General features: G+C 50.4%; 1 protein-coding gene across 4 annotated transcripts in view; it reads left to right on the top strand.

Moving 5' to 3' along the window:
* Ksr1 (kinase suppressor of ras 1) overlaps window positions 1–23,835 on the top strand; it is a 150,057-nt gene extending 126,222 nt beyond the window's left edge. For 2 of the 4 annotated variants that reach the window (XM_077801335.1, XM_077801334.1), the window contains 9 exons: window positions 824–878; window positions 1,617–1,665; window positions 2,435–2,814; window positions 4,619–4,715; window positions 7,643–7,776; window positions 8,433–8,564; window positions 9,632–9,767; window positions 15,561–15,694; window positions 20,954–23,835. In XM_077801335.1, the coding sequence (XP_077657461.1) occupies window positions 824–878; window positions 1,617–1,665; window positions 2,435–2,814; window positions 4,619–4,715; window positions 7,643–7,776; window positions 8,433–8,564; window positions 9,632–9,767; window positions 15,561–15,694; window positions 20,954–21,032 (1,196 nt within the window). In that variant the 3' untranslated portion in view covers window positions 21,033–23,835. Of the gene's footprint in view, window positions 1–823; window positions 879–1,616; window positions 1,666–2,434; window positions 2,815–4,618; window positions 4,716–7,642; window positions 7,777–8,432; window positions 8,565–9,631; window positions 9,768–15,560; window positions 15,695–19,019; window positions 19,101–20,953 lie in introns of all 4 variants that reach the window. The other 2 variants (XM_026388759.2, XM_026388754.2) reach the window with 2 other exon arrangements.
* The last annotated feature ends 3,823 nt before the right edge of the window (window positions 23,836–27,658 follow it).

The following is a 27,658-nucleotide window of genomic DNA, read 5'->3' as shown; positions in this document are numbered from 1 at the left end:
ATGGGTGCATTGCCCTAATAAGAAGGCCTACAGCTCCTTCAGCTTCTCCAAATCTGTGAGGACCTAGAGATGCTCACGCCTGGTTCCTTTGACCTTGAGAGGTAGCTTTGGAAGAAGCGCAGGGCAGGGGAGGTCTCATGGCTGAGCAGGGAGGGTCTTTGTCCAAGGCAGAAAAGGGCTGTTGATCACTTGGGCCACGGCCCTTTCCGGGGATCACAGTCTCTGTGTAGCTCTTTGTTCCCATGTCAGGGCCCATCTGTTCTGGAAACGCCCCAGGCCCGGGGTCAGTCTCCGTTGCCCAGCTTGGGCCCCCTGACATGTAGCGGTGACTTTCTTCTGGCTTGAGAGCTGTGTCACTGGTGACCCAACTCCTGAAGGCTAGGGGGTGGGGCCTTCACTCTAGAAATTCCCAAAGCTGCTTTGGACACCAGGTGTCACTAAGGAGCCCACAGGCTGTCCTGGAGACTGGCTCTGCCTCAACCAGCAGGTCCCTCTGGCCACCCGCCCCAGCCCTCGATGGCCCCGTTAGCTTTTCCACTTGCGTGCAGGGTGGGTTTGACTTCGGGGACTGGGGCTCACCGAGGCGTCGCCCTCTTTTTCTACCCCAGGTCCCTTCCTGGGATGGAGCTCTGTGGACAAAACCCCGGGCTGAGAGCCTGAGTCTGTATCAGGTTTGAGAGATGAACCCAAGTTGGTCCTGGGAGAAGTGGCCTGGTAGACAGAGGCAGCCACTCAGGGGACATCCACTTCCCTGGCTTCAGGCCGGTGTCTCTGGAGACATGGAGCAGGGGTCTCACACCTGTGTTTGTTTTGTTTCCTCCAGACATTTCAGCCTTCCCGCCGCCAGCCCCACTCCCCGACTCGGCCGACAGTGCCCGGTAGGCGTCCCTTCTCGTTCGTGAGGCTAAACCCCAATCCCTAACCCCCACCCCAAAACCTCCAACCCTCCCGTCCTGGACAGCACCGTGTTCCCGAGCCGGCCAGATGGAGAACTCGGGCTCACTCACCTGTGTTTTATTTGCCCTCTCTCAGCACAGTTAGCATGGGGTGGGGCTGCATGTGACCCAGAAGGGTGGACAGAGGGCACTCAGCGTCAGAGACCTATTGGAACTGGCTCCATCAGGGCGTCCTTTCTCCCAGTTGGGCTGTGCTGGGTGCCGACTCCCATCGCCTCCTGTGCCCTAGTCCAGCGAAGCTGGCATCGCAGTCGATGTCATCTGAACCCACAGCCAGCTCAGGGCCACTAAGTTCCATAAGGTCACACTGGGAGGAAGTGACAGCCAATTCTCCAAGGCCAGGCTGTTGGATTCTAAGTCCTTCCTGTGTGTACTCTGAACCCATGTACGGCAGTGACAGATCCGAAGGGGCCTTGATGGTTATGTCCACCCTCCAGCCTCTGTCACCTTCCTGCACACTCAAGACAGGCTGGAGAGAAGGCTGAGGCCGAGAAGGGTGCACCTGGTCCCTGGCCTCTGCCTGTCGCCACAGCATCCACCCACAGATGGCTGGGCCACAGTGAAGGTCCAGGCCTGCCTGGTGGCCTTTTGTCTCAAGCCCAACCGGGGAGTCCCCTGCTCAGCCCAGAACCTCCTTAACCAGGTCTGTCTTTCTCTTAGGCTCGACGACCCACCCAAAGCCGATGTGTTGGAGTTTCCTGAGGCGGAGGTAAGCCAGGGTAACAGACCCACAGACAGACTTTGCTTTCCCCTCTCGGACCATGGAGGGCTCTGGGGAGAGAGCGGGTGTCTCGTCCTGGCACGGGCTTCCAAGATGCTTGCAGATGTGCAGAGTAGGGAAGAATGATGAAGGATGCCCCAAACAGCCTTCCTCTCACTCTTCTGGAGGCTAACTGGAATAAGCTCTGGGGTCTCAAGGTCCCCACTTCCTGTCCAGAGCCCTACACTCAGTCGGTCTGGGATCAGGTCAGACGTCTTCAGGTGTCAGTGCCAGGTGATTCTGATTTCGGGCAGGTTCAAGAACCACTGTCTTGTCCACTGAACTGAAGTGTATGTAACCTGAGCCTGGATCCCTGCCGTGCAGAGCAGCGTAGGGTCTGTTCCTGCTGCCCTGGGAGAGTCAGGAGCTCTGTGTTTAAACAACACAATATCAGAAGGGTGGCTGGGTTACATCCTCCACGCCAGGGACGTCCAGGCCCTTCCAAAACAAATTAGATGCTGCTCACTGGTGAATCTTGGAGCGTAAGCAGGATGAAGGATCTGGCGGTCACTTGGGTCAGCAGTCACATTTAGTGGATGAAGGACTCTGAGGCCCAGCGATGATAAATGACCTATCGCTATCCCCAGCAGAGCAGAGCAGAGTGGCAACTAGATCCCAGCCCTCCTGACCCTGTGCTTCTCCTCCCTCACCTGATGGGGGCCCAGGGACAGAGGAGAGAGGACCTGGATCTCTCCATGTTTTCCCACTTCCTTTTCAGGCTGAGGAGCCAGAGGCCGGAAAGTCAGAGGCAGAAGATGACGAGGACGAGGTGGACGACTTGCCCAGCTCCCGCCGGCCCTGGCGGGGCCCCATCTCTCGAAAGGCCAGCCAGACCAGCGTGTACCTGCAGGAGTGGGACATCCCCTTCGAGCAGGTGGAGCTGGGAGAGCCCATCGGGCAGGGCCGCTGGGGCCGGGTGCACCGTGGCCGCTGGCACGGCGAGGTGGCCATCCGCCTGCTGGAGATGGACGGCCACAACCAGGACCACCTGAAGCTCTTCAAGAAGGAGGTGATGAATTACCGGCAGACGCGGCACGAGAACGTGGTGCTCTTTATGGGGGCCTGCATGAACCCCCCCCACCTGGCCATCATCACCAGGTGAGCTGCCCGGGAACCCTGAGGAGGCGTGGAGGTTTTCATAGAGGCATAAAGAAAAAAAAAAAACCAATGGGAGTAAATGCCCCACTCACATAGCCCTAATGTCATTACAAAAATAAGTGAGCTAGGCTGGTAGGTGCACACCTGTAATCCCAGCAGCTCGGGAGACTGAGACAAGAGGAGCACAAGTTCAAAGCAAGGCCCTAAGCAACTCAGGGAGACCCTGTCTCTAAATAAAACCCCAAATAGGGCTGGGCATGTGGCTCAGTGGTCAAGTGCCCTTGAGATCAGTCCCCAGTACCTAATAAATAAATAAGCTGATCTCTCTCTAAGGATACAGAAAATTCCAGTGTTCCATAAAAGGTACAAAGTATAATCCAGTCTACTGCCTTCCCCCGCAACTGGGCACTTCTCCCCCAAGATGGATAAACACCAGCATACCTTCCACTAAAACAAAGGAGTAGGCATGTGCTCATGGAGTTTTTCCTTTATAAAAATACGCAGGAAAGATCACACTGGTTCATACTTGCTTTTTAAACTTGGTTACAGTTCTGAGGTCCACTTTTCTTTCTCTATGCATTGACAGTGCTGGGGATGGAACCCAGGGCCTCATGCATGCTGGGCAAGCACTTGACCTCTGAGCCACACCCCAGCCCCTGCCACTTGGACGTGTACCACCCATTTCTACAGCAGGAAGTGCCCACTGGTACCCTGTACCCACAGCAGTGTCCCCTCCCTGGAGCAGCAGGGCTGTAACCCTGAACCAGCTTTGCCCACAGCATCTAAGAAATTGTTGTTTACCTTAAAATCAGGAAAAGCAATATGAGGTCATTAGAGAAATTTGGAAATATACATGGAAGTTTCCAGAAGAATCTAAGCATTGCTTTATTTCTATCAGGCCAAGAGATCCCTCAGTAACATTCTGTTGACACTCCCCATACCCGGACCCTGTGCTTGGAAAAGCAACAATGTAATGAACAAAATAAAAATTAATTTCCATTTAATGAACAAAATAAAAATTAATTTCCATTTGGCTTCTGTCAGAGGTCCGAGTACCCACTCCCCAGGCCTCCTGAGCAGGGAGCCCTCCCCAGGGGCATGCAGTTCCAGCCAATGCAGGACAACCTGATGCCTAGGGAGCCTGGCTGTGGTCACACCAGGTGACAGTCCCCAGGGTCAACTGCCAATGTCCGTCCATCCATTCATTCATCCATCCTTCCCTCCTCCTCTCAATTCCACGAGAGATCGGAGTCAGTGGAACAGGGGAAGGAGCTGCCTGTTCTCTGAGGAGACCCAGGACACAGCTGCTTTGCTGGATATCACTCTGATGCCCCTGACAGCTGTCCCGCTGCCTTCTCCCTAGCTGCACATTCTTTATTAAAAAAAAAAAAAAAAAAAAGGCTCTGGAATCTAAAAATAATAAGAACAATAATGAGCATCTTTACCATGAACCTCAAAGCCTTTGTGTGGCCTCTTGTGTCCCTCAAAGACCTGGTTCTCCCCTTTTGAGTTTTCCTGCTTGTGGCCCGTCCTTCCTGCTGAGGGTGGGCTGGCTGCCCTGACTCCCGGGAGCTTTGGTGAACTGTTTCCTCGTGCAGGGTGGCAGGCCTCTGAGTGTGCAAGTGAGCGTGCTCCTGAAGGCCTGCCCACCAGGATCGGTGTCGGGCTTGGTGAAGGTCATTGATGTTGAGGGGTGGCGAGTCCTGAGGAGGCAGGTGGGCCCCGTCCCCTCCAATGGCTCCACAGGGGTAGGGTCAGGCTGTCCAAGCCCCGGACCTCTGACCCACCCCACCACCCTCGACAGCTTCTGCAAGGGGCGGACGTTGCACTCATTTGTGAGGGACCCCAAGACGTCTCTGGACATCAACAAGACGAGGCAGATTGCTCAGGAGATCATCAAGGTAAAGGGGTGTACAGCTGCTGGAGGGTGGGTTTCCGGCTGGTCCCAGAGCAGTCCCCCCCCCCCCGTCCTGCTGTCCCTGCTTGTGCCGGGGTGGTTTGGGGTGCTCTGCCTCGCCTGCTAGCTGGAGCTCCCAAGGTGGGGCCCACCCTCTTCCTTCTCAGAGTCAGAGCTGTTCACTTGGTCAACATCGATAGAATTAAATTAGTTGGAGAGGTTCTCAGTTATGTTCTGAAGACAGTTTGGCTCCTGTTCACACCAGGTGTGTGACCTTGGGCAGGTTGTTGCGCCTCTCTGAGCCTTGTAAAATGGCGATATCAATACACCCTCCTTCATTGGATCTGTGCAAGGATAAAATGCAGTCCTCTGTGCAGAGAGAATTTGGCACAAGGCAGGGCATTTGTTGAGGGTCTATTTGGATTGGTGACTGAATGAGGGGACTGGGATAAGGGGGCTGGTATTTAGCTTCTGGGGCACAAAGGGACCCACACTTTCTGCCTTAAAGTTTCCACATCTATATTCTTCGAGGGCAGGCTCCCAGGGCTTTCTTTCATCATTTCAACAGTAATTCCTTAAAAGTGAAAGAAAAGCTCATTGGTTGCTTTCTTTAGCAACAAAGAGGCCCAAATAAAAATTAGAATACTGATAGATGGGACTTCCTCTCCTCCTCGGTTTGTGCTAAAAAGCTTTCTTCTACCAGCGCCATCGAGTTTCCATTTTGTCTTTCTCTCCTCCTTGTTGTCCTGCCTGCCCCCCTCCCTCTCCTCCCCTGTTCTGACCTTCAGTCCATTTTGTGCACGTGGGATCAAAAATCACAGCGACATTTGTGGACGAACCAAGTTTGCCATGTGACGTGTCCCCGTGGCTAAGCACAGGCCAGCGGGAGCTGGGGGAGGTTTCCTCTTGCTTCCTCCAAGTCCCCCGCCTTCCCCACTCCCCCAAGCCCTCTCCAGTCCTCCCAGAGCTGGGAGGCTGCCTGGCTCCTGAGTCATGATCAATGACACCTGGAGATTCCAGGAACCAGGAAGGAAATTACTAAAAGGTTTCAGAAGCGGCCTCTGCTGGCTTATTTGATTTCTTTCCTGCTGCGAAACCATCTTCTTCCCCTATGGGCCTTCCAGCCACAACTTCCTTCATACATTCATCTCTGATGCTCTGGGGCGGGGGGGGGGGGGGGGGGGCCAAGCTAAGTAAAAGGGGCCTAACTGTTGGTTAGGAGAGGGTCTGAGGTCAGGAGTGGCCACGGAAACACGAAATTCTGGGAAAGGAGACTCGGTACTCCAGACCCAACGCTTTTCATCTTGTCTTTGTAAACTGGCCTTTCTCAGTCTGTGACACCTGTTTTGTAAATAAGCCTCAGAGAGGGCGAGCTGCTTGACCTTAGGTCCACAGCTGGTCCCTGTCTGGGCCTCTGTGTGGCTCCTGGGCAAGGTGCGGGCCTGGGTTTGGTTTGGGAAGTGGGCAGATGTTGCATTCAGATCAGGGTTTGGGAAATGAAGCAAGCTGTTCTTTCCCGGAGCTCCCTGTCCCCCTGTCAGGTGACCGCTCTCAGCAGGCCTGGGGGTGGAGCCCCAGCAGCTGCACACACACCCCAGGCCCTTCCAGAGGGGAGTCGCCTTGTTTAAATTCTCCAGCGCCCTCCGGACCCACCGGGACTGCGCTCCGGCTAGGGCTGAGTTGCTTCTGGTTCTGCCTCATGGTTGGTAGATCCTCTTTCCTAGATGTGGCTTGTTTGTCCCTAAACATCACCCTCAGACCCCTGTATGGCCTGGGACATGTCTGCATAAGGCCTAAAGCTCCCTCGACTGTGGGAGGTCAGGGGGATTTTTATCACTTTGACCAAAATAGCTGATAGGAACAGTTGGGAGGAGGAGAAGTTTGTTCGGGGCTCATGGTTTCCATGGTCTCAGTCCACGGTCCCCAGACTCCCTTGCTCTGGGCCTGACCTGAGCCAGGAAACCGAGGGAGGGAGGGAGGGCCAGAGTCACTGCCTCAAAGCCACCACTGAACCTTGCTGCTCTGAGGACTGTGCTTCCAGCTCATGAACCTTTGGGGACATTTCAGATCTGAACCGTAGCAATGTCTTCTTTCCGAGCTGGAGGGGGTCCATTTCAGCCTTGGTGCCTCTCTCTGGTCCCCAGGGTATTGGGCTTTGCAGGAGGCCTGGGCTTGGGGGTTGAAAACAGCTTTGACCTTGGATGAGATCACTCTGTGTCAGTCACCTGTGTTCCATGCATCTGGCTCATCAGTGTCCAGTCCAAAGAGCACTGATCAGCAATTTCCCACCTTGCACTTGACAGATGAGGAGACCGAGGCTCAGAGAAGTTAGCACTGCGTCCAAGGCTACACAACTAGGGAGGGAGAATCCGAGCAGAGATGGACCGTGAGACCTGGATTGCAGTTTTCATCCAGGGCTTCTTTGGCCACAGCATGGATATTGGGAATACCCAAATTTGGGGACCCCTCTAGAAAGGTCTCTCTGTCTCCCTTTCTGAGCCCTTGCCCCACCTGAGAGCAGAAATGAGCTGTGTAAATCCTGATGGAGACTGCAGCTCATCTGGGCCCTTTATGGTATTTTATTTTATTTCTTTAGCTAGCAGTCCTGGAGATCAGACCAGGGCCTCATGCATTTTGTACAGCTGAATTACACCCCAGCCAGCATTATTGATCTGTATATAGTCAACCTTCCTGACCCCCCCACCAATCACCCTATCCACATCTTATCCAAGTGTGAGGTGGCTATTTGGTAGCCCAATGGTGTAGACAGAGTATTCGCTGGCTTAGAATCCGATCTGAGCTCTGCTACTTAACTGCTGTGTGGTTAGGGGCAAGTAACTTCCCCTCTGAAGCATCCCGCCCAGGGCCTGGCCCAAGTTGGAGCTCAGTCATCGTCACTTTGACTAATGTTGAGGCTTGCTATCTTCCCAGGGCATGGGGTATCTTCATGCCAAGGGCATCGTGCACAAGGATCTCAAATCCAAGAATGTCTTTTACGACAATGGCAAAGTGGTCATCACAGACTTTGGGCTGTTTGGGATCTCAGGAGTGGTCCGAGAAGAACGGTGAGCTGGCCTTGGTGTGTGGGTGGGACCGGAGAAGCTGGCGTGCTGGGTGTATCTGGGGTCCATGCACATGGCCCTCCCCACAGAAAAGCCCAGGCTGGTGTGGTCCTGCCCTGTGGTTCTGGTCCAGAATCCCATCTGGTGAGATTTGAGTCCCTCCTGGTGCTTGATTCACAGGGAGTCTGGGTCCCCTGACTCATGTGTCACCTCACTGCTCACAGAACTGGATGAGGGACCAGGGTCACGTCCCCATGATGAGGAAGAGCTTCAGGTTTTATTTCCTCTGGTCTTGAAGGGGGCAGGGTAGGGAGAAAGGCTGTCTCCCCGCACCAGAGAGAGCGGCAGCTGGGCTGCAGGGCCCCGCAGGCAGGCCTGAGACCCGGGCAGACTGTCCCACCCTCCCAGCAGAAAGACTTGGGCACCTTCACATGCAGGTCCCTGCCAGTACCATCCTTGGCCTGCTTTCCTAGAGGAGCCCAGGGAGGGTCCCCGGGACAGTCCCTAGAAGCACCCGTGTAGGAGCAGGAGCAGCGTTCTGTGCTCGGGTGCCTTTTCTGCACGGGGCTGGGGTGGTTTGCTGGCCCCGAGGCAGATGTGGGCAGGGCAGGTCTCTTTGCTGCCCACTGAAGGGCCTGTATTCTCATCCTGGCCTCCAGGCGTGAGAACCAGCTCAAGCTGTCCCACGACTGGCTGTGCTACCTGGCCCCTGAGATCGTGCGCGAGATGACTCCTGGGAAGGACGAGGACCAGCTGCCCTTCTCCAAAGCCGCGGACGTCTATGCTTTTGGGTGAGCAGGCCCCCAGTGCACCAAGGACAAGCAGGAGGGCCCCAATCCGGGGCAGGAGGCTGAGGCAGGAGGATGGCTTGTCCAAAGCCAGCCTCAGCAATAGTGAGGTGCTAAGCAACTCAGTCTCTAAATAAAACCCAAAATAGGGCTGGGGATGTGGCTCAGTGGTCGACCCGAGTTCAATCCCTGATACCAAAAAACAAAACAAAAAAAAAAAAAAAAAAATTAGTTTTAACAATCAGTTTATTTAAAATATTATCATTTTATGGGTTGGGGTTGTGGCTTAGTGGTAGAGCGCTCGCCTAGCACATGCGAGGCCCTGGGTTTGATCCTCAGCACCACATAAAAATAAAATAAAGATATTGTGTCCATCTATAACTAAGAAATAAATATTTTAAAAATGTTATCATTTTAATGTTTGATCAATATAAAAAAAATCAAGGAGGTGTTTCATATTCTTTTTCCTACTAAGTCTTCGGAGTCCGGTGTGGGTTGCTCAGCAGCCTCATGCTGCAGGTGGTCCCCACGTTGGACCGTGCAGGTGTAATTAGTGTCCCTGTCCCAGTAAGTTGAGAACGCTAAGGGGATTTGAAGAGGCTGAGGAAGGCTCACCCCCAGCCACTCTGCACTCTCTGGGGGTGTCTTTCCCACGGGGGTCCGTGAGGGCCAACTCTCCTCCCTGACCTTGGACTGTGTCATTGCCTAAACATGATGTGTCCCTGAGCTGGGCGTGGTATTTTGTTACTACTTCAACATCCTCATGATCCAGGCGTCCGCCCCTCTGGTTGGGCAGTTGTGTGCCAGGATCTCTCAGTAGAGAGTGGCGAAGCTGGGCTCCTACTTGGGCCGACTGACCCCATCCCTCCTGCGCTGCCTTGGCCCTCTCACCAGCATCGCAGCAGGCTGGGAGGGGCCTCAGGGATGCCATCACACCATCACCCAAAGCCTGGAGAGGAGGAGGGCTGGAGAAGGGTGCTGGTCCTCAGGCTTGGCTCCTGGCTCTGTGGCAGCCAGGTCTCTGGCCACGGAGCCCCGGGCGGGAGCTCACCCTATGGACGACCCCACAGGACTGTCTGGTATGAACTACAAGCAAGAGACTGGCCCTTTAAGCACCAGCCCGCAGAGGCCTTGATCTGGCAGATTGGAAGCGGGGAAGGCATGAAGAGAGTCCTGGCCTCCGTCAGCCTGGGGAAGGAAGTCACCGTGAGTAGCCACCCAGAGGGACGCAGGGCTAGAGGTTGGACTGGGGAGGGTATGACCTGGCTGCCCCTCCTTCAGCCATCAGGGAAGAGACCACTCCTCAGTGGTCTCAGCTCTGCCACTTCAGGTGTCAAATTAGACACTAAAAACAATACTCGCTTATTGAAAATGAGGGAAAGCAGGGAAGCCTAAAGAAAAAAATAAAGCCCATCCTGTATCACCCCACGTTAACTTTTGTCTTCATTTCCTTCCAGTCTTTTTTCAGGGGGTGGGTGGAGATATAGTCTTGCTAAGTTGCTTAGGGCCTCCAACTTGTGATCCTCCTGCCTCAGCCTCCTAAGTCAATGGGATTATAGGTGTGCATCACGGTGCCCAGCCCCTGTCTTTCTGGGTTTTTTTTTTTTTAAGATGAAGTTTTTAATTATTGGTGAGATGAAAAGAGAATCAATTCTTATATAATATTTATACGAAAGAAAAATTTAAAAATCACCACTCAAAATACAAATAGTGGGGATAAGCTTTGGCATCAGATCTTTCTCCATAATTGCTGAGGGGCCGGCTCTTCCAGCATTGGCTGTGGGGAGCTTGGGGGTGCGGAGACACCCCTCCAGAGACCATTTCAGAGAACTGCATCTGCTGAATTGCACAGCAAAAAATAGCTTTTATAGTGGGTATGTGCCAGTTTACATATGACAGTCACGATAGGCCAGAGGTGATACACAACATATCATATTACGGGAGTCCAGACACCAAGGGTTCAGAAGCTGCCACGCAGGCTGGCCGTGTACCAACAGGGGAATAACTTCCTGTCAAAGGAACAAGGAAATTGCTCTTGCTAGTGTTCTGACAGCACTTTGTCCCCAAATATTGCATTCTATGTTAGGACATCCCTGCTGCACCATGAGCAAGATAAGCCTTCCTCCAAGAGGGTCCAGAGTCAGGCCCATCAACACCTAATATTTTTCTTGACTGCTCAAGAACAAATCGAAGTTTCCATGACAAACTTGTTCTCACAATGCTGAATTTCATAGTTGCTGAATTCTCATTTTTGAACAGATTTTCTTGAATGGTTTCCTTGCACTTGTAAGTCTCCCGGTCACAGCACAATCTGTAAACTCCTGGCCTCGGCACTGTCGGTGTGATAGGGATAAGCATGTGTCCATGTTCACGCACCAGAGGGGACGACACAGCCCTGTCATTAGTAACTCCCTCAGGTATCTGGGCAGCAGAACAGTGGAAACAGTCATCCAGGTTTAGACCTCTGGAGGCTGTGCGTTTCTAAAGTCATGAGCCATGTTGGCAGGATCATCACCTGCAAACTCTAGACAGAGGATGAATTCAGCTTCATCTTTTTTTTTTTTTTTTTTTTTTTTTTAGAGTACCAGGGATTGAACTCAGGGGCACTTGGCCACTGAGCCACATCCCCAGCGCTATTTGTAATTTATTTAGAGACAGGGTCCCACTGAGTTGCTCAGCACCTCGCTTTTGCTGAGGCTGGCTTTGAACCCTCAATTCTCCTGCCTCAGCCTCCCAAGCTGCTGGGTTTACAGGCATCAGCCTCATCTTCCTCCAAGACCTGCTAGATCTCAGTAGATTCCTTTATGGACTGGTAGCGAGCAGCTAGGGCATCTTCAGAGGACTCATTTAAAATGGCAATTTGATAGATTCACTTGGTTTCACAGAAATGCCTGTCTTCTAGTTTAAGTACACAATAATTGTACAGATACACTCCCCCAAGAAGGGCATCAAATGCTCATGCACAGCTCCAACACCAGGCTTTGCCCCCTGGAGACCCCTGCAGCTCAGGTGCTAGGCAGGCTAGGTGACAAGCACCTCCCCACCCCTGGAGTGTCCTCTGGGCCTTGCTCTGGGCCTGAGTCAGTCAGAGGCTGCCTTCCCCAGGAGGTGTCCTTGGGCACCTCAGGAAGGTCATGGTGGACTCTGGACATGGGGCTGGGCTCCTGGGGGTGGCTGCAGCCTCCTGCCTGGGCTCTGGGGCAGCTCAGATGGCAGCCAGAGCAGCTGCTGTCAGTTCACAACGTCTCTTTTACATGACATTTTATTTTGCTCATTATCTCAAATCATTAGCAAATCCTATTGTCTGTGTGGCCTCTGGCTGCACCACCATGTCACTGCCTCTGTCACTGCCTGTCGAGGTTATTTCTAATTTGACCTTTATGGTAATATTCAGAAGGACGTCCTTGTATAAATCAGAGTGTGTGAATGTTATATCTGGGGAAAAAAAAAAAATTTTTATCAAGTTCTCCTGGCGACCACCTGGGTTCCCCTTCTGCACACTTAGCACCTTGGAGCAGAGCGTCGGAGCTGGACGGGGGCCGCAGGAGAGGCAGGGCTCAGCTACAAGTCAGAATCATCTGGCAGCTTTGTAAATACACCAGGGTCAGGGGCTCCCCCACAGGAATACGGATTTAATCAGCCTGGGATGAGACTAAAGTCATAGTTAATTTATTTTTATTTTTTAGAAAAGCTCCTCAGATGATTCTGTAGCATAGCCAGTGACCTGAACTAATCGGAAGGCTTTCTTTGAGTGATGAGGGATTGGTACTGTTGGTGAGCAGCCAGGGTCCTTCCCGGAGAAGCGATCCTGTCCAAATATTTTGCACTTGAATCTGATGACAGACACTCCAGTAGAACAAAGTAGATCAAATGTAATGTCATTTTAAATGAGCATCTTCAGATGCCTGGACTAATTGGAAGGATTTCTTTTAGACCAGAGTGTAGAAGCTTTCTAAGAACATAGATTGAAGCCAGGTGCAATGGCGCATGCCTGTGTTCCCAGCTATTCCAGAGGCTGAGAAAGGAGGATCGCAAGTTCCAGACCAAGCTTAGCAATTTAGCAAGATCTTGTCCCAAAATAAAAAATTAAAAGGACTGGGACTGTAGCTCAGTGGTAGAGTCCACCTGGGTTCAAGGCTGTACCAAAAAAAAAAAAGGTGGGGAATTAAAGCCAGGTGGGTGGCACATTGGGATTACATTTTCTTCTTTGTGGGCCTAGCTCTTACGCTCCATCGATTCTCAAAGGCTCCCAATTTTATTGGCTTCACATTTGGACCATGACTTTCCTGTGAAATTTTAGGTTTTTCCTGAAGTTTCTTTTTTAAAGTTTTTTTTTTTTTTGTAGTTGCAAATGGACAGTAAATGCCTTTATTTTATTTGTTTATTTTTATGTGGTGTTGAAGATGCAAATGCTCTACCACTGAGCTACAGCCCCAGCCCCTCTTTTTTCTTTTTTGTAGTTGAACATTGACAAAATACCTTTATTTTTGTTATATGGTGCTGAGGACCAAACTCAGTGCTTCACATGTACTAGGCAAGCTCTCTACCACAGAGCCACAACCCCAGCCCCTCCTATAGATTCTAATTGCTTTTTTACTCTCCCCAATGAGGATTCCCTGTGTAGTCCAGGCTGACCTCAAACTCCTGGGATTGAGTGATCCTCCTGCCTTGGCCTCCTGAGTAACTGAGACTACAGGCACCACCGGGCCCAGCTTTTTTTTTTCTTGTTGAAAGAACAGACAGTTTTACCATATTCCTGAGGGGTTTCTTTTTGAGGGGCGGGGTACCAGGGATTGAACTCAAGGGCATTCGGCCACTGAGCCACATCCCCAGCCCTATTTTGTATTTGATTTAGAGACAGGGTGTCACTGAGTTGCTTAGTACCTCATTTTTGCTGAGGCTGGATTTGAACTCGTGATCCTCCTGCCTCAGCCTCCCGAGCCACTGGGATTACTGGTGTATGCCACCACGCCTGGCTCCTAAGGTCTTCGTATTCCTTCTGCCTTTATTGTTTATTGAATGGCCTCTGTACCATACTCTTTTTTTAATTCATTTTTTAAATTTATATATGACAGCAGAATGCATTGCAATTCTTACTATACACACAGAGCACAATTTTTCATATCTCTGGTTGTACACAAAGTATACTCACACCCATTCGTGTCTTCATACATGTACTTTGGATAATAATGTCCATCGCATTCCACCATCATTTCTAACCCCCTGCCCCCTCCCTTCCCTCCCATCCCTGTCCCATACTTTTCTGATGATTTAAATCGATGGGATTTCAGGCTTGCTGCAGTGCCATGGTCCTTCTGAGTTTGTTGTTGTTGTTGTTTGTGATTCATTCCTGGGTCACTTGCATGATTCTTCATCGCTCATAACTTTCCTCCTTTATTTTTCCTCCAGCAAAATGAGAGTGAAACCGAAAGACACTGCCACATCTTTAAATCCTTGCGTGCTAAAAAAGTCCTTATTTTCTCTGCACGCCATGAGGAAAATTCTAGGTTCACAATCATTTTCCCTCAGAACCCAAATGTTTGCTCTGCTGTCCACTCACACCCAGTGCGTTATTGAGAAATCTGCTGTTGGGCTGATTCTCAACCTTTTAGAGATGCTGTGTCTTGTTCTTTCCAGAAGCATCTAGGATCTTTTGTTTATCCTTGCTATTGAAACATTTCATGAAATTTTTTTAAGGGAGATTTTTCTGTTGGGCCTTTTCAGCTGAAGATTCCTGTTTGCTTTGAATGCTTCTGGGAAATTTTATGTTTTTCTTTGATAACTTCCTGCCCTGTTGCTTGTTTTCTCTGGTGGAAATTCCCATTGGGTGGAATTCGGTCCTTCTCAATGAGTCTCTGTCCTTTCATACTTTTGGTCCCTTCCTATCTAAAAGTGTCCACAGCCTGGGGAATTTCCTTGCTTTTGATTTTCTAACACTGCTCCTGTTGGGGTTCAGAAATGATGTTTTTGCTTTTAAGCACTTTTATTTTTATTATACCCTAATCGTTTTAGTTGCTGTTCTTGTTAAGATATTCATGACAGTAGCGTGCATTTTGACATAGGATACATACGTGGAGTAGGACTTATTCTAATTAGGATCCCATCTTGTGGTTGTCCGTGATGTGGAGTTTTGCTGGTTGTGTGTTCATATATGAACACAGGAAAGTGATGTCCAGGTCATTCCACCGTCTTTCCCGTTCCCATCCCCCTCTCTTCCCTTCCTTCCCCTTTGGCTAATTCTGTGAACTTCTTTTCTTCCTGATATTTGTAAATGGGTAGAGGACCTTCCTTACACGTACACTTCTGGAAGGCAGGGTTTTGTTCTGATTGTCTCTGGTCTTTCTCTGGAAGCACCCCATGGGGTCTGCTGTGTTTTGGATCACACTCCTGCGGTGCTGACAGCCTGTGTTGCTATGTTGAGTGTCTGTGTCCTGCACTTGTGCGGGCCTGTTGTCCCACAGGGGCATCTCCTGAATCACAAGGCTGTGGGTGTGCTGTGCGCATGCGTGGATCCAAATGCCACAGTGAGAAGGGCTTTCCTCTGCTGGCTCTCAGCTGCCACATCTGTTTTAGGCCTTCTTGGGGACGCCGAGGCCCTTGCCTCGGTTGTCTCCATTGCAGCCCACCCTGCACAATATTCCGAGCACCTCGCATGTCACCTGTGAGCGCTGTGCCTTCCAATTTCCATCTTCCAAGAACCAGCCCCTGACCCTGCCACTTCTCTTTCCCACCCCCATCTGTTCCCCTGTTATTTCAGGAGTGGGGGGTCTAAGAAGGGAGGAGGGAGCTGGCAAGTTCATGCATTTCATTTTAAACTGGAAGCTTAAGAGCTCTTCTGAAATACGGTTATTTCTCAGCACTCCATGTCACAGGGTACTGGGGGCGGGAGGATACCAGCTAGGTGCTTGAGAGCATTGGAGGGTCCCTTGGTGGAGGCCCCTGGCCATGCCCTCTCCCTCCCACCAGCTCCCACAGCACTGAGGGCAGCTCTATTTGCAGGAGATCCTGTCTGCCTGCTGGGCATTCGACCTGCAGGAGAGACCCAGCTTCAGCCTGCTGATGGACATGCTGGAGAAGCTGCCCAAGCTGAACCGCAGGCTCTCCCACCCTGGGCACTTCTGGAAGTCCGCTGAGTAAGTACCCCTCACCGAGCCAGACCTGCCAGCAGGCCCCAGGCCTCACCTGGGGTCCCAGCAGGCACTTTCTGCTGGGCCCAACCCCCTGCTCTGGGAGGGGTACAGAGCACATTAGCCCCAGGGATGCCAGGGTTTCGTTTGCCAACTTTATGTTGAAGACTCCCTTTGACAGGCAAACTCCCCCAGTTCACACCTGGGAACATCCACATACCACTATGACCAGGTGAGGCCAGGAGAGAAGGTTCTGCCCTGGGAGGGGCAGGAGGGCGGGTTGGAAGTCAGAGCCACGTGGGTGCTGAGTAACCCCACAACAAGCAGAGCCAGGATCCTTAGAATGGCGTGACTCAGACCTGGTGCTCAAATCAGAGGTGTTGAGCATCAAAAACTGGCCCCAGGTCACTCAGCCTTGTGCCCCAGCCTTGTGCAGTAACTGGGTGCCTGACGCCCTTCCCCTCTTTATGTAATCACACGACCTTTGTACCCCGGGCCTGAAGGCAGTCCCTGCAGGGCAGAGAAGCCACCGTCACCTCTCTTGCATTCTGTTTTGTTCCCTTCCTTCTCTCTCTCTCTCTGGTGGCCTTGCCCAGAACACTCCAAAAAAGACCTCTGCCCTGCCACGACCTTTGTTGTGGGGATCTGGGGCCTGAATTCTGAGCCTCATTTTCTACAACTATAAAAAGTGGAGGCTGGATAAGATCCAGGGGGCACAAACTTTTGCTGAGAGGAGTCATCTGGTCAATATTTTAGACTCTGCAGGCCAAGAAGGAAGTTCAGATTCTAACCTGACATTGGCATTCGCAGTGTGCAGAGCGTCTCTGTTACCACGACTCTAGGGCAGGACCCCCCACTGTCAAGATGGAGGCCAGCCAGCTAGCTGTGGGCCAGCTGCTCTTGATCATGGAAATCTGAGTTTGTGTCATTTTCATACATCGTGAAATATTCTTTTTTTTTTTTTCCCCTTCTACCAACCATTAGAAAAGTCAAAATCTTCCTTGGTGGGTGGATTATATAGAAACAGGTGGCAGGCCATAATTGACAACCAGGCTGGGCTCCTGGATTGAGATGAATAGTTTTAGATCTTTTTAAGGCCAAAGACTCTTTCTAAAAGTGAACCCTTCCACAGAGCCCCAATATTTAAAACAAATAATTGCAGGTTCAAAGCCAGCCTCAGCAAAAGCCAGGCGCTAAGCAACTCAGTGAGACCCTGCCTCTAAATAAAATATAAAATCGGGCTGGGGATGTGGCTCAGTGGCTGAGTGCCCCTGACTTCAATCCCTGGTACCAAAAAACCAAAACAGACAGACAATCAATCAATAGATAGATAGATAGATAGATAGATAGATAGATAGGAGCGCCCTAGATGGGGAGTAGAGGGCAAGAACCTGGTGGCTAACCCCCCTGCCAAGGCTGCCCTGGCCCCCAGCCCCTGTCTCCACCTAGTCCCTGGAGAAGCTGCAGGCCCAGAGCTCACCCCTGGTGCCCAGACGTGTGGTGGTAGCATCCCTCTTTCTGGAACAGGTCAGAGAGGCCTTCCAGGGATAAGTCTGTCATATGTTCTTTTAAAACCCGTTGGCTGGGCACGGTGGTACACACCTGTAATCACAGCAGCTCCGGGGGTGGAGGCAGGAGGATTGCAAGTTCAAAGCCAGCCTTGGCAAAAATGCAGAAGGCACTAAACCACTCAGTGAGACCCTGTCTCTAAATAAAATACAAAGTAGGGCTGCGGATGTGGCTCAATGGTCGAGTGCCCCTGAGTTCAATCCCCAGTACCTCACCCCTGCCAAAAAAAAAAAAAAAAAAAATGAATAAAACCCTTTGATCAAAACCTTAGCTCATGGCTGTTTGGCTTGCCCGTAGTTGGCCATGTCCTCTTTTGAGGAAGCACCAAACTGATTAGGCCCCAAGCCTCAGGTGAGGATTGGTCCCAGCATGAGTCACCCCAGCAGGGTACAAGTGAGAGAAATTACTGAAGAAAAGCAGTGAACTTGGCTGCTTTAGGCCAGTGGTGGGGGTGCTCTGGAGTGGGGGGCGATTGGGCATCTGGGAATACCACATCTTGTAATGCATTAGGTTCAACATTTTGATCTTAGGGTGGATCAGGGCCCAGTACAGGTTGGGCATCTCATACCTGAAGTGCTTGGGACCAGACATATTTTAGATTTTGGCATTTTTCTTTTTCTCTTTTCATTTTTAATATACACAGTATCTTTATTCATTTTTATGTGGTGCTGGGGATTGAACCCAGTACCTCACACAGGCGAGGCAAGCACTTTACCACTGAGCTACCTCCTCAGCTAGATTTTGGCATTTTTCAGATTTTGAATTAGTGGCACAGACTTTACTGGTTGAGCCTCCCTAATCCGTGTCGGCACTTGGGAAGTTTCAGATTCTGGAGCATCGGTGATATCAGATGAGGGGTGCTCAGCCTGTACAGCTGGGGGTTACAGTCTAGCTGTTGGAGGTATGAGCTCGAGCCCACCCTTGCTGCACACCTGAGGATGCACAGGTGGCCCAGGCTGGGCCTCCACCAGTGAGCAGTTTAATCATCTCATCAGATAAGACAAGCAGATGTGCTCCAGAGAAACCTCTATGCCACAGGACTCTGTCTTGTCCTTGTCCCAAGCTCCTAGACCAGTCGCAGGAACAGAGTAGCTGAGCAACAAATGTTTAACAGGTGCCTGAATGAATAAGCAGATGGTCTTGTCAGGCCAAGTGACGTGATGGCACACAGGGCCCTGTAGGAGCGCCCCCTGGAGGACTGCAGGAGGGGTCCCAGAAGACAGTCATCAGAGCTGGGTCTGAGCAGGAACCAGCTGGGCAGGGCACAGCGGCAGGGTTGAGCTCTGATCCGCTCCTTCAGACCTGGGGCCTCTCTGCCCAGCCCGGGCCCTGGCTTTCTCCTCCATGGCACAGAAGGCTGACTAGGTGGGCGCTGGCATTCAGGGGGTGGTTCTTATCCCCTGAAAAGCAAATCGCTCCCCCTTTTCATATCACAGATGGGAAACTGAATCACAAAGGGGGGAACTTAACTTGCCCAAAGCTGTGAATTCCAGCCCTCGGAAGGGGAGGTCCAGTACCCCAATGAGCTGTCCGAGCTTCCTGTTCACCACGGCCATTCTGCACGCACAGCCTCTAATTCTCATTCTCTCTCTTCTTTCCCATTGGCCTTGTTGCTTTTTTATTTTGGGGGGATGGCGGATGTGCTGGCCGGTCCTGGCCTCTCCCCCTGCCCTGCCATCCTGACTCCTCCTCCTGTCTGCCATCCGCGCTGGGCTGGACCGCGCTCTCCCCACTCATGGTGAATGGTCGTGGGCACTCCCAGCCGCTGGCGGAGCCGCTACTACGGGAAAGGACGTTACGGCCACCCTGACTTTAAGAACTCCTGTCCAGTTCTGGAGGAATAGTGTGTTGCTATCGTTTCTCTCGGTCCCCGCCTGTGTGTGGTTACCCCTTTGTACCCGTTCTTCCTGTCTCTGCATCCGGCCTTCTGCATCTCAGCTTCTCCTAACCATGTCATTGTGTCCCCATAATCCAAAGTGACATCCCACAGCTGAAATGGCCTTCAGCCAGGGCCCTGAGCCCCACCGCGCGTGGCCTGTCCCTGGGTGGGAGAGATCTTGGATCACTGACCTCAGCTCCCAGGGCCCCTCCTCTGGCCAGAGGTCAACAAAAGGGAATCCAGTGAGCGGAAGTGGTCAACGCCAAGGTGTCAGTTTTGATGGTCAAGGGCTAAGAAGCCTCTATGGACCTGGCCTGGGACAGTGCCCTGGGACAGTTGAGGAAAGGCTCCTTGTGGCCAGGGTCCCTTCCAGGCTTGCCCTGCTGCCGGCCTGAGGGATGGAGTCGAAGGGTCCCTTTCTCTGCAGGGAGGAGGATCCCCTGTCCGGCTGCCCTGGGGGTCAGCTCCCTGTGGGCTCTGGTTCTGACCTGCTCTCCCTCTTCTCTGTCCTCTAGGTTGTAGGCCTGGCTGACTTGCATGTCCAGGGCTTCCTTCCTCCTAATCGACCGCTGGGCTCTGCGACACTTCTGCTAACACTCAAAACGCCCAGCGGGCACTAACCCAGGGGATACCATCTCTGCTGCTCCAACTTCTCTCTCCAGACTTGGCTCTGTTTGTTTTTAAAACCAGTCCCCTTCCCTTTCCACGTGGCCTGTGTGTGCCTGGGTAACTGTTGGCGAGGATCGAGGATCTCACTAACCCGGCCTCCCGCTCGGGGCGGCCCAGCAGCTTCTAGCCGCTCTCTTGGACGTGGTGACGCCTCCTCTTGTCCTTCAGAGGGCTGACTTGCTTCTGTCTGTCGGGTGGCCCTGTTCTCTTCTAACACCTGAATGAGCCTCCTGCTGACTGCTCAGAGCACAGGGGCGGCGGGGTGCTTGGCTTCTAACCCGTGAGGATCCTGTCCTACAAGGAGTGGAATGACTTCAGAGCTGCCCCAAGACCGGCGCCAAGGAGTCTTCTCTGGGTTCCTGGGTCCTCTGTAGACTTGGGGCAGTAGACACTCAAAGTCCTGTTGCCTTGACAGACTCCTGCTCCGAAGGGCTGGGCTGGGTCCTCAGCAACACACTCAGAAACGTTGTCCTAAAGCAGAGCAGAGCCTGTCTCCAAACAACTCCACTACCCAAAACAAAGCTGCTTCCCCAGCCCAACCCCACTCTTCTCCCTTCGCATCTGCCGGGGGCTATATAGATGGACCCCAGGTCAGCATTCGTCGGGGTGGGGAAGACGGGCCACTGTGCTGCTCACTGAATGCAGATGGCCCCCACCCTCTGTGCAAAGCTGCTCATTTTGGATCTCTGGCATGGGCCTCTGGGAGCCTTCACCTCAGTCTGCCTCCCAGGTGGCCCTAGTGGACCCAACATTTGGTCACCATTTGTAGAAGGAGCTTATGTGTAACTCCTGGTGCTGGGGCTTAGGTCTCTCTTCTTTCCCAATTCTGCGTGGACCAAGGGTGTTCTCGGGAAGCCAGTGAGGAGCTATTCAAATGAGCCCACAGCGGTTACGGCGCACCCCAGGTACCAGGGAGTCAGAGGTGTATGAGCCACATCGCTACCCCCAGGAGGGAAGTGTGGCCGAGGCCCAGGACTTGGGGGACCAGGGGCAGCTCTGCCAAGGCTATGGGCTGAGCAGTCATTGTCGCTCCTTGGTGGGGGCTGGGTCCTCTGCTAAGCTTCTGGAACTAGCCTGTTCTTTAACCAACACCCCAGTGTTGGACAAGACCAGCAGGCCGTAACCCGTGTTTTTGTTCCTCTTCGCAGCATTAACAGCAGCAAAGTTGTACCCCGCTTTGAAAGGTTCGGCTTGGGCGCCCTGGAGTCCAGTAATCCAAAGATGTAGTCGGCCGTGCGGTTTTTCGACCACCCATTTCTTTCTTTTGCAAATGTGTTTCTAAAACACACCAACAACCACCACGACAGAAATCAATAAATAAAAACCAAAACACTCCACCTGCCCAGCGCTGCACACGAGGAGCACGAGTCCTCCATTCAGACTGTTCGTCACCAAGACGCGTGGGTCCTGGAGATGGAGCCACACACCTGCCATTTGAGATGACGCCACCCACCACCAGATCTGTCTGACTGACAGCGAATGTTTACATGTACGTCTCTGCGGAGCGGACTTCATGTTTTACAATAGGTAATAATAAACAGTCCATGTGTAGGGGCGCTGGCACCTTGGGGTGGCGGAAGTGGCTGTCCCTTGTGGAGGACTTGTAACCGTGAGGGGCCCAGGGTTGGGCCAGAAGGAGGAAAAGCATCGTGATTATGGCTGTTCTGGGGGAGGCAGCCCATGGTGTGACCTGGCCTCTGCCTTGGCCCTAACACCCATCCATAGGGAGTCTCCATCTGGGATTCCCCCTTTGTCCTATCAAAGGGACATTATCCCTTCCTCATTCTGCAGAGGAAACCCTGGCTGGGAACCAAGCTGGATTTACAAGTGTCAGAATTCCCTAAAGAACTTGGATAGACCCTGTGACTCCCTCTAATCCAGGCTGTTTCTGTTGCAAAAGTAAAGGCAGAGCCCAGACAGCATCTGGGTGGTTCCTAGCCAGGGTTTCTGCTACGTGGAGAAGAACTGTCCACACACCGTGGAAATGTGTTTCTTGAAGCCCCCAGCAGGCACTTGTGGTTTTAGACACATCCGAATGTGTGACTGACATCTGACCCCAGGGCTAGGGTCAGCCTGGTAGCTGCACATGTCACGGGGAATTGGTGAGTCAGAACAAGGAATATGGTAAAGGGAGGGGGAAAGAGACAGCCATCAGGGGCCTGAACCCCGCTTTCTGGCCACAGGGTGACCCTGGCACTTTAGAAACCCATCCCATCCGTTTTACTAGAAGGTTCCAGAACTGCCTGCCTCTTCCCACTCCCCAACCCTATTGAACCCCTTCACCCATCCCTGACTCCTCTCTCCATGCTCAGAGCTGAGACGGGGGCATGAGGCAGTCCAGCCTTTCCAGTTAGACCCCCAGGGAGCCCCCGCATCTGCAGAACCCTCTCTGGCAACATCAGGCCTTTTGCTTGTGTCCATTCAAACCAGCGGCGGAGGGGTGGGGGGACTGGATTTGGGAACACCTTTAATGTGATTGAACCCCACCTGTCCTCTGTAGAACTATCACAAAGAAAAGTGCCCAATGGAAAAGAGGCCTTTAAGTGGAGGTTGGGTCTCATGGGGCTGCACAGACAAAGGAGAGACGGAGGGAGATGGGGTGGAGATGCGAGGGGAGGTGCTTCGCTCTGAGCTCAGACAAGGGCAGCCATGTGGCTCCCACCTCTTTCAGTTAGGCCACCTAGCAGAGCCCCAGGTCTTCAGAGCCTTCCCTAGCACCAGAGTCAGGTCCCAATGTCACATAGGACAGGCCACTCTGCTCCAGAAGCTGGGAAACTGCCTCCCTCTCTCCAGGCCCTCCGCCCTACCCTCTTTGGGGGTATGTGACAGTACAGCGGTGCAGGGTACCGTGGGACTGTGACATCCTTACTTTTTTTGGTCATTGTGGGCAGGAGAAAGAGGAACTGTAGGCCAGTTGGGGTCAGCTCTGTCATTGTGTCTGCCTCCCTGTGACTTCCCCCCTTCAAAGCCATGTGGCCGCTGCCTCTGTGGCTGCAGCATACCTACAGCACCCCAGAGGGGACTGCAGACCCCCCCAACCCTGTGCTGCCAAGGGCTAGTGGACAGTTGGGTGTGTCGGGCTCAGCACCTCCCCATCTCCCTCAGAAAATCAATCTCCCTTTGTCTCGTGAATGTCAAGGTTCAGGGGGCTCCCTCGTGGACTTGTGCAAGTGCTGGGGACCCAGAGGTAGGAACAGCCACAGTCCCTGTCTTAAGGAACTGACCGTCTTCCAGGAGCCTGGTATCTACCAGGAACCCAGAAGCCTCTTGGCCCTGATGGTAAGGCTAAGGTGCTGGGGGCCCTCCTCTTCCCCCCAAGGCCTGGACAGCCTCTGGCTCTCTGCCAGCCCCCTCTGCACTGCCTGTCATTTAGGAAGATCCTCCACAAGGGTCCCCCTTCTCCCTTTTTTTATTTAAGTGACTGTGAATTGAGGTTAGGAAGACGAGCCCACCCTTCTGTGTGCCCTCCCCGTCTGCCTTGGAAACGCATGAAGGATGACAGATACTGTGAATTCAGTGCTCACGGCCCACTGTGAAAGGGATGGAGAAGGCCCAGGGCTCCCTGGGGCTGCAGAGGTCCCCACTGGGGTCTAAGAATGGAGCCCAAGAAGCTTTGGCCCTTCCAGGCACCCCTAGTTCCCAGCCTCACCTCCGAGGCCTTTAACCACCAGTCTCTAGTCTCCCCGGGTTTCTTTGTGACTCAAAGGTTGAATCCTGGCTAGTCCTGAGCAGCGTGGAGCAAAGTTGACCTCTCCATGTCACCAAATCAAAACACCCTGTGCCATCTTCTGGCATTTCTTCCTGTGGTCCCTGAAGGGAGTGAAAAGCCCTCTCAGGCTGTTGTTGTGGAATGACTTGGGGACACAGCATTGCTCAGGATGTCATCAGTTTGTATGCACCTGGCGTCTTCCATGGCCACGAGGCACACATTTTACTTTTTTTTTTTTTTTCAATGTGATGTAAAATTTGTACAGTAAAAGTTTTTATATTTTCTATCAATTGCGTTTGTCTTCCAAAAATGCTATTAATTTAAATTAAAATGGTTAGTATTAACAAATGTGCTGTCTCCACGTTTTGATTTTTCCCGTCTTTGTTTTGCCACTGGTAAGAACACACCCTCCGTGCTGAGCCAGCCCTACAGGTCTGCAGTTTGTGAGTAAAGTTATACAAGGAATCCTGGGGCTCCTGTGTGCTTTGATCAGTTCCAGATGAGAGTTGGGGACCTCTCCTATGATGGCATAGGGTGACAGGAATGGAAGGGTCAGGGGTGTTTAAACACCTCACATCAAGGAGCTCCTTCTAAAGGAAGAGAGAAGACTTATGCTTGGACCTCAAGGGCAGGTGTCTCTGGAGAGGGAGGTGTTGAGGCCCCTGATGCACAAGGAGAATCACCCAACCCCACAGTAAGAAGCTCTCAAGTAACCTGGACCCAGTACGTCTCCCCGGGGCTGAGGTGCCCTTTGCCTTATAGAAGCCTTGGATGAAGGGAGCAGCCTTTGTGTTCAGAGAGGTGCTTGGAAGCTTGGCGCAAGGAGAACAGGTAGAGGAGTGGAGGAACCATCATATGTGGGACCCCCACTCTGAGCTGGGGAGTTGTTCACTGAGCGTAATCGTCCTTTATTCTAATCCTGATGACAGTGCCTTCAAATAGGCATTGTGATATTTTCACTGGGCAAACAGGTAAAAGAAGGTAAGGTAGTCACCTGAGATCACACAGCTGTGGGACAGCCAGTCCAAGTCTCGGCTTTGACCTCCTTCTTATCTGAAGTCAGGGAATTTACTAGCCAGATATTTATTGAGCTCCTAAGGTGTTCAAAAGATAGTGCTGGGCTGGGGTTATAGCTCAGTGGCTGAGCACTCGCCTCACATGTGTGAGGCACTGGGTTCGATCCTCGTCACCACTTACAAAAATAAATAAATACTGGGGCTGGGGATGTGGCTCAAGCGGTAGCTCGCTCGCCTGGCATGTTTGTGGCCCAGGTTCGATCCTCAGCACCACATACCAACAAAGATGTTGTGTCTGCCAAGAACTAAAAAATAAATATTAAAAATTCTCTCTCTCTCTCTCTCCTCTCTCACTCTCTCTTTAAAAAAAAAAATTAAATAAATAAATAAATAAATAAATACAAAAAGATATTGTGTCCATCTACAATTTAAAAAAAAAATTAAAAAAGAAAGTGCTAAGGGATGGAATGTTTTTCAGGACAGATCGTAGGATAGACCACAAAATTTAGTCTCAATAGATTTAAAAAGTTAGCAAAGTATTTTACCTGACAACATGGTATGAAGTGAGAAATCTATAACAGAAGACTGGAAAATTCACAGACTTGTAAAAATTAAAGAACATGCTCTTTTTCTTTAATATTTATTTTTTAATTGTAGTTGGACACAATATCTTTATTTTACTTATTTTTATGTGGTGCTGAGGATCGAACCCAGGGCCCCACACATGCTAGGTGAGTACTGCTAAGCCCCGAGAACACACTCTTAACTAATGGATCAAGGAAGAAATCACAAGGGAAATTAGAAAATACTTGGAGATGAATGAAAATTAATACAAACATACCAAAATTGATACAATGCAGCAAAAATAGTGGTAAGAGGGAAATTTATAGCCATAAACACTTAAAGCAACCTAACTTTACAAATTAAGGAACCAGAAAAAAGAAACTGGGTCAAAATTAGGGAAAGGAAATCAAGATTAGAACAGAGATATTAGAGAATAGAAAAATGTTAGAGAACATCAATGAAACCAAAAGTCGGTTCTTTGAAAACATCAACCAAAGTGGTAATCCTTTACGCTGGTGGGGGCAGGGGGAAAAGACTAAAATTAGTAATAAATGTGGAAACTACAGATTCTACAGAAATAAAGAGGAATATGAGGCAGTATCATGAGCAATTGTATGCCAATGAATTAGATAATAGATGAATTGGACAAATTCCTAGAAAAGACAAAACCTATGAAGACTAAGTCACAAAGAAATATACATGTGATAGACCTATAACTAGTTAGGAGATGAGATCAGTAATCAAAAATCTCCAGGTAGGGCTGGGACTGTGGCTCAGCTGTAGAGTGTTCACCTAGAACGTGCAAGACCCTGGGCTGGATTCAGCACCACATAAAAATAAATTTTAAAAAGGTACTGTGTGCAACTACAACTAAAAAATAAATATTAAAAAAAATCTCCAGGTAAAAGTTCTGGACCTGATATCTTAGCATGTGAATTCTTCCAAATATTTAAAACTGTGCTTCTCAGTTTTGTTTTTTAAACTGAAGAGTAGGAAATAATAACATATTTTGTAAAGCTACCATTTCTCTCATATAAAGCCCATACCAAAAAAAAAGAATAGTCCAGTATTCTTTATGAAAATTGACACAAAAATTCTCAAAATACTAACAAGCCAAATTTAGCATGCTAAAAGATGAGTCACCATGACCACATGGGGTTTATTTCTGGAATCCAGGGGTGGCTCATCCAATAAAAATTGGTCAGTGTAATATGCCACACTAACAGAATGAAAGAAAAAAACACATGATCATCTTATCACAGAAAAAGAGCATTTGGCAAATTTCAAAACCTTTTTACAATAGAAATAAACTAGGAATAAAAGGAAACAACTTCAAAATAATGAAGTCATATATAGAAATCCACAGAGAAAGGGCTGTGTGCTTGCCTCGCATGCATAAGACCCTGGGTTTAATCCCCAGCACCACAAAACAGACAACATCCTCACTGGTGAATAACTAGAAGCTGTTCCTACAAGGTCAGAAAGTGAAAAGGGTGCTCATTTCCAACACGTCTATTCAGCTGCTGGGAGTTCTTGCCAAAGCAATTAGGCAAGAAAAAGAAAAGGCATCCAAAATGAGGGCCTGGGGCGGGGGAGGAGCAGTAAAATTAATTCTGATTATAGATACTATGTTATATGTAGAAAATCCTAAAAATTCCATTTGAAAAAGTTGATAGCACTAATAAATAAATTTTTCAAGGTAGTAACATACAAACAAAAATGGACTGCATTTTTTTAATATTTATTTTTTAGTTGTAGTTGGACACAATATCTTTATTTATTTTTATGTGGTGCTAAGGATCGAACCCAGGGCCTTGCACATGCTAGATAAGTACTCTACCACTGAGCTACAACCCCAGCCCTGGACTGCATTTTTATATACTAACAATGAACAACCTGAAAAGGAAATTACAAAAATATGATTCCACTTACAATAGCATCAAAAAAGAATAAATACTTAGGAATTAAGAAGGTAAAAGAGGGGCTGCAATTGTGGCCCAGCGGTAGAGCGCTTGCCTAGCATGCGTGAGGCACTGGGTTCGATTCTCAGCACCACATAAAAATAAAATAAAGGTTATTGTGTCCACTTACAACTAAAACATTTTAAAAAAAAGAAGAAAGTAAAAGAAGTAAAAGACTTATACAATTAAAACTACAAACATTGCTGAAAGAAGTTAATAGGATATAAATAAATGAGAACACATCTAATGTCTATTGATTGGAAAGACAATATTAAGATGTTACTAGTGTGATTCAGATTTTTTTTTTTTAATTTCTGGTGCTGGGGATTGAACCCAGGGCCTTATCCATTTGAGGCAAGCACTCCACTAACTGAGTTATATCCCCAGCCCTAGATGTGATCCCACAGCCCAAACAATCTTGGGGGGTGGGGGTAGAAAAAAAAACAAAACTGAAGAACTTGTATTTCCTCATTTCAAAACTTATGTCAGGCTCATTATCCCTTATCTGAAATACTTGGGACCAAAAATACTATAGATTTCAGGTGGTTCTGGATTTTGGAATACTTGCTTATGCACAATGAAATACATCAGAGCTGGGACCCA

The sequence above is a fragment of the Urocitellus parryii genome, chromosome 7, assembly GCF_045843805.1.
Source record: "Urocitellus parryii isolate mUroPar1 chromosome 7, mUroPar1.hap1, whole genome shotgun sequence".
NCBI lineage: Eukaryota > Metazoa > Chordata > Mammalia > Rodentia > Sciuridae > Urocitellus > Urocitellus parryii.
This window is presented reverse-complemented; position numbering and strand designations above follow the sequence as displayed.